General features: G+C 39.0%; 1 protein-coding gene across 1 annotated transcript; it reads right to left on the minus strand.

Annotated features, from left to right (window-relative positions):
- Nucleotides 1-1,021: 1,021 nt before the first annotated feature.
- SARC_06071 (hypothetical protein) lies at nucleotides 1,022-3,243 on the minus strand (the record flags this gene model as incomplete). Its single annotated transcript, XM_014300042.1, has 1 exon — nucleotides 1,022-3,243. The coding sequence occupies one exon, from the start codon at nucleotides 3,241-3,243 to the stop codon at nucleotides 1,075-1,077; it is 2,169 nt and encodes a 722-aa protein (XP_014155517.1). The 3' UTR covers nucleotides 1,022-1,074.
- Nucleotides 3,244-6,439: the final 3,196 nt, after the last annotated feature.

The following is a 6,439-nucleotide window of genomic DNA, read 5'->3' on the forward strand; positions in this document are numbered from 1 at the left end:
ATATATGCATGCATACATGCAGACATACACGAGTAAATGCACACACCTAGGCACACATATGTACATGCATACATACACACATATCTGAAAATACAATATTTTCAAATTGAACTAGTTTCTGACGGTCTTAAAATGTCGTCATATATGGCGAAAGTGTTGTCTTATACCAGCCCATGTCAATAAATAATTATACATATTGTAAATATTTTAGTTAAATAAATACATCATATACGAAGCCTACAGACAGGCAGGTAAACAGGATTTAAAATTTGAAAAAATAGAATATATATATATTTGATTATGCGAATTCCTCAGATTACGATACTTCTCTAGTCTGAAGTCTCTACTCTCTACCATCTGCTAAATATACTCTAGAGTAGCGAGGTGGATTGGTGACCACAATTGGCTTTTTTTACTATAGTATACTATTTTAGGCTGGCAGCTGGCTGGCAGAGGAGGCCAAGGGACCAGGCCGAGGAGGCCGAGGGACAGTGAAGACTGAAGACAAGACTAAACTCGGAAGAGTGGCGGAGACTACGTTGACTTGTTGAGAGTTGAGAGTGTGTCAGAGCGGATTACTGGAAGATCCTGAGGGACGTCGTAACTTCCTGTTTATTACAATATGCCTTTTTCTCACTTCAATCGTCCCAACGAAGGCACCGTACCGGCTTGCTTAGGAATATTGACTTGTTGAGAGTTGAGAGTGTGTCAGAGTGGATACTGGAGACTTTCCGGATTACGGGAAGACGCTTTTTATCACTTCAATAGTCGAAACGAAGGCACCGTACAGGTTGCTTCCACTGATATTAATAACCTCCTTGCAACATGTATGTATACATAGCTATAACATTTCGTGACGTTTCTAACCATTACATGTTGTGTCTCATTTTACAATACAGCAATGAAAGCGCACCTAGCCAATCGGACTGGAACCAAGCCTGCGATCACTGCAGAAATCACAGATTTTGTATCTGCGTTTTTAAGTCAAACATGGCAAGAGGTTATAATAGTAAACGGTGGTTGCATTTATTATACATATATATAGTGCCTAGATTTAAGTTCTAATTTTTCTTGTCACCTTCCACTATGACGCTTTCTACGGGAATAAACCCACCCCTGACCATCAACTAGACCAAACTCTGACGATTCATCCCACATGCGGATATTCGGATTTCCAACACTCTGGGCAAAGACATCCGCATGCATGGGTAGCTGGCCCGGTAGTGCTTCCTGGCGTGAAATAAAGGAGACTTCTCCTTGAAGATGCTCCACAAATGCATTCCCTTGCCTATCGTATATCAGTATGGCATTACCTGCCCACAATAAGATGTTCCGTCCTTTATCATCAAAGTGTATCGTGGCTGTACTACCAACATGCCTGCTTCTCTCTGTGGCCGAAACAAATGCACTGTACAGGTTGCTTCCGGGAAAATAACCTTCCAGCATCCACTGTCTAAATCCAGAAATCGTCTGGCCCAAGTCTTTGGCACTTTGCCACGCGCTGTATGCACCTTCTGCCCATGTTCGGGCATTTTCGACATATGAATCAAAAGCGCCGCCAACATATGCACCGTGGGTCACCTGGAATTCACTCACCTCTAAATCTGTAGCGCGACGGCGGCCACGCCATCTGCGTCGTTCGATCGAGTATGAACTACCATGATACCTTCTCTCACTCAGCCATTCTGCTAATGGACCAAGTCCCCATGTATCTGTTTGTGTCTCCAACCACTCGAAGAATAACGCGGGCGTGTCGACTCTGCCAGCCAACCAACTCACGTACATATTTTTTTTGAAATTCAGACCATCTTCTAGCCAATCCACCATCGATCCCCGATGATAACGCTTACGTTTCAAAGAAAATACTTGATCCCAATGGATAGTATCCCCTAATAGAACATCAAATGCACTAAGTTCTTCCAGTACACCGCCCTTCTGAATTTTCAGCGATTTCACAGAGATCGGAGCGAACAATAGCAGATTGGGTGTGCCGTCGTTAGGTCCCATGTTGATCTCGCCAGGAGTGCTAGCCGCGATTAGAACGGATTTGACTTGCCTAGCGGTTAAAAGTCGCTGTTTACTCCAAAGTGACGCCATGACACCGGCCACGATAGGAGCGGAAAAACTTGTACCACTCACCTCGATAAACCCACTCGCGTCAGTATGTGAAGCGGTGACAATTTTCTCTCCAGGTGCCAAAATATCAACGCAACTTCCTCTTTTCGACCATGCTGACTGCAAATCGCTGGCATCGACGGATCCGACGGTAATCACAGTAGGATTCCTTTGTGGTGTGCTAGCGCAAGCATCCATGTTACCGCTGTCGTCTACGTTGCCAGCTGCAGCCACCACAACCACGTCCAGATTGTACAATTCAATAAGGAGGGCATCTATGGCATCAGATGGAGGTCCAGATAAGGATAACACCACAACTCTCTTCCTGTCATCTCTCTTCTTCTTCCGCTTTCGGTTCTCCGTCACTACCTCCTCATAGATTGAGAATAACCCTTTAAAAATAGTATACGATGTGCCCCAGCCAGCCTTGTCAAACACCTTTACATTTCGAATTTCAGAATTAATTGCTACCCCAAGCTCAGATCCAGCTGCGGCAGCGGCCACCAAAGTTCCATGTCCTACGCCATCCCCCGCATCTTGGCTGGGCATCAGTACTTGGTCCTTGATATATTCGGTGTCAAAGTGATTATACATGGGATACAAACGATTCCCAAATGACGAGTGGGGGTTGATACCAGTATCGACAACATAGACAATAACATCACTACCTCCTTCCATGAGATGCCGTACTGGGACCGGGTCATCCTCTACACTAAGAGTGCGCCTGCTAATCCGGCTCATCTGCCAGTGCATAAAATTATCCGGTGGTAGATCCTCCCAATCCGGGTACTCGTAATATGTCCATGGCCACACATCGTCTGTGTAGCAGATTTTTTTGTTATTTTTCCTCTGTCTCCGCCTTTCAACGGTATGTGCTGGTATAGAATGCTGGGGATAGTATTGCGTTATGAATTCTAGAGCCTCCACTTCCCCATCAGTTCCAAAGAACTCAGCAAAGTCAGTTTCAAGACCTTCGAACCATTCGCTGTGGAGCGCGATATATGAATCAAAGCTCGTGCCGAACTCTTCAATTTCCATATCTTCCAACTTCTCAATTTGGTGTTGTAAACCGTGATCTTTTATTCTTTGCTCGAGGTCGTTCTGAGGGTTTTGCAACTTCGAATCCATTCTATCCTTGAAGCCCTGAATACGATCACCCGCTTTGGCATCTCTGATTTGGCTTCGAACGAATTTTACAAAAACTCCTTTGTTTTCATTTCTGCCTTTAATCTTTGCCTGAGCGGCAGTAAGCGCGTCCACAGAACAAGAAGCTCCGACTATGGTAGTTAATAGTAAAACATTAAATTTCATTATTGCATATATATGGTTGTATCTCTTTACTATGAGAAACCATGTTTGACTTCTGTGTGTCGGTAAAAGTGCTTTTATATATAACCCATAAATAAGCATTTGTGTACAAAAAATATACTTTTTCGTTTTTTTTGTGTTAAAAAAGACCAAATACATACCACAACGTCCACAAGGCAGAACGAGAATTATGCAGAATTGCAGACGGCAGAGTTCGGAGTTCGGACTGCCGAGTTCAGTACTGTGCAGAAATACTATTTACAAGTGTTCGCCGTTTCTCAACAACACTTCAGATTTCTCATCAACTTCTTTCTCCGCAAATATGTAAGTATTGTAAATATTGAATAAATTGTACATACAAATACTTAAAAAAATACTCTTGAACTTTTGAAGACGGAGTTGAAGTTCTGAACTTCAGCGGTTCAGCCATACAAATTATTTCTGAGAGCAAGTTAGCGACTTGTGGCGGTGCCAAATATTTATTTACATACACTGACGCGGTGATAAAATCAAAATAGACAATGTCTGAATATCTGATATTTGACTCATATTTCATATTTAGACGCCACTCGCTAGAGAAAGGAGCGCCCACTGCCAACAAGTACCAACTGTAAACATTAGCTGCCAAGTGACAACTGCCTGCTGCCAACTTTTTGTCATCTGCGACAGAACAGTTTTCATTTAGTCCGTGGGCAAATTAATTCTTTAAAAAAGCGCAATTGTCAATTTGAGAGGAATTATATTACGTGCCTATGCCCTATTGGAGTATTGGAGTTGAACAGAAAAATCTCACACTTTTTGTTTTTAAAAAACAAAATGGTGATCTGCTTGAATATTGTTCTGAACTTCCACGGCCTGCAACCAGTCAACCACAGCAATTTATCGAGATTTTTCAACAAGAGTGTGAATTCTAGTCTCGAGTGAGAACTGAGAACTGCTGTCAGAACTAAGAAATCACTCAAATCAGAAATGAGAAGTTGAGAACAGTCAAAAGTTCAGAACACAGTGTTTGGTTTGGGGGGGGGGGGGTTTTTTAAACCAAAACAAAAAACAAAATGTATGTGTTTTCACTTTTCACTTTTCACTGTTTTCAGTTTTCAGATATCCTTGTTCTATATTTTTCAAAACTAAAAAAAATCATATCTATTTACATAAATAAATAGCCTCCTCAGCCGGACCTCAGGCCTCAGGCTAAATAAATATGTTTTTCAACGTTTTGTTTATATATATATATATATATATATATATTAAGAGGATTGTTTACATAAATACTGCATTTATATTTATAAATATTTTGTGCATATTTATAAATATTTACATTTACAATTTTACATACATATACGTAGTTGTCATTTTAATAAAAAAATTATATAAAGAATAGAGACTGAACTTTTGGACTTCTCGCTGAGTCGGAGGTCTGAGGTCTGAGGTCTGAAGCCTGAAGGCTCTGGCCTCTGAGCGCTTTATCCGACCTCCTAAAATGTTGATTTAATCGATCGTATTCGTTGTGTTTTTTCAAGATCAAACAAAAAAACCAACCAAAACCAAAACCAAGTAGTCTTTACTTTTATAATAGTTTTTGATTTCTATATTAAAACACAAATTTAAAAAAGGATAAAAAAAGGCTCATCTTCTCCAAGTCTCCAACCGAGACTCTTGTTTTTAATCGGAGTATGTTTTAAAAACAAATACAAGATTATAGCGTAAATATCACATTCTTTTGTTTATCCCACTACTATTTATCAACTATTGGTTTTTTGAAAATTGAATACGTTTACCATTTTTGATATTGTTAACGTTTAAACGAAAGTAATATTTTTTATAATCCTACTTTTTTTACTGAATTTATAGCCTTCTACAAAATAGACATAGGCAATGATGAATAGCTATTTTATATTTAGGACTATAGTAATGGAGTATTAAAATAGACAGACACATTAATATGTCATCAGAGAGGCTCAGTATGGCAATATTGCACCCTCATGAAACAAACACATCATCGAAAGTTTACGTTGAACGCAAACTTTAGCGTTATTTACTACTAAAAGTTGGCGCTATGCGCCGATATTTCTAAAAAAAGTAAAAACATCGCACTGAGCTTCTGAGTCTGTGACTGTCTGAAGCCTGAACTCTGAAGGCAGGATAAAACAATACGAGTAAATACCGCGAGATTTCTCTTTCTGTTTCCGAAATCCGAATGTCTGTCGAACGACTTGAACATTGAAAGGTATGTAAATAGACATTTTTTTTATTTAAAAAAACAAAAAGAGATTGATTTTATATTTATTTTTATATATAGAAAATGAACCCTACCTTCATTTGCTGTTAATTTATTCTAAACAAAAACTAAAACAGATAAAGTTGAGCACTTGAGCACAACCTCATTCAGTTTCCCGTTTAAACTTTTTCAAAATGAATCAGTAAACGTTTCCGTTCAACTTTTATTCTGGATATAGCATTATGAAATTTGAAGTGGTGCAATTTCCAGGCCATCAATTTGTCTTAAACCCGGCGGGCCCGGCTGTCAGTCGAAATCACTGTTTTGTAGACTGTATTCATTGGTCGCTATTTTCTTTAGGTTTACATGTTGAGTACAAATTTAAGAAATTCGTTTTCTATTTTGACCCGTGAAATTTTTTAAAGTTTTCAACCCGAATCAGTATACTTTTCCGTTCAACTTTTATTCTGTATACAATTGAAGGATTGAGCTCAGCTTGTTCTATTCAAATCTAAATCGGAATCCAGAGTAGTGAAAACAGTAGCCCACGCGGAAAAATACCTAAAAAGATGTTGATCAATTTTGTGTGAGATCAGTATTACTTGTGTACCTAGACTATCTATGAGGAGAGTAACCTATGAACTGCAATAAAGGCACTAAATTGTACCCCTAGGCGTACGGGAGAGAGAAGACATACATACATACATACATACATACATACATACATACATACATACATATATATATATATATATATATATATATATATATATATATATATATATATATATATATATA

Source organism: Sphaeroforma arctica (genome assembly GCF_001186125.1).
Source record: "Sphaeroforma arctica JP610 unplaced genomic scaffold supercont1.419, whole genome shotgun sequence".
NCBI lineage: Eukaryota > Ichthyosporea > Ichthyophonida > Sphaeroforma > Sphaeroforma arctica.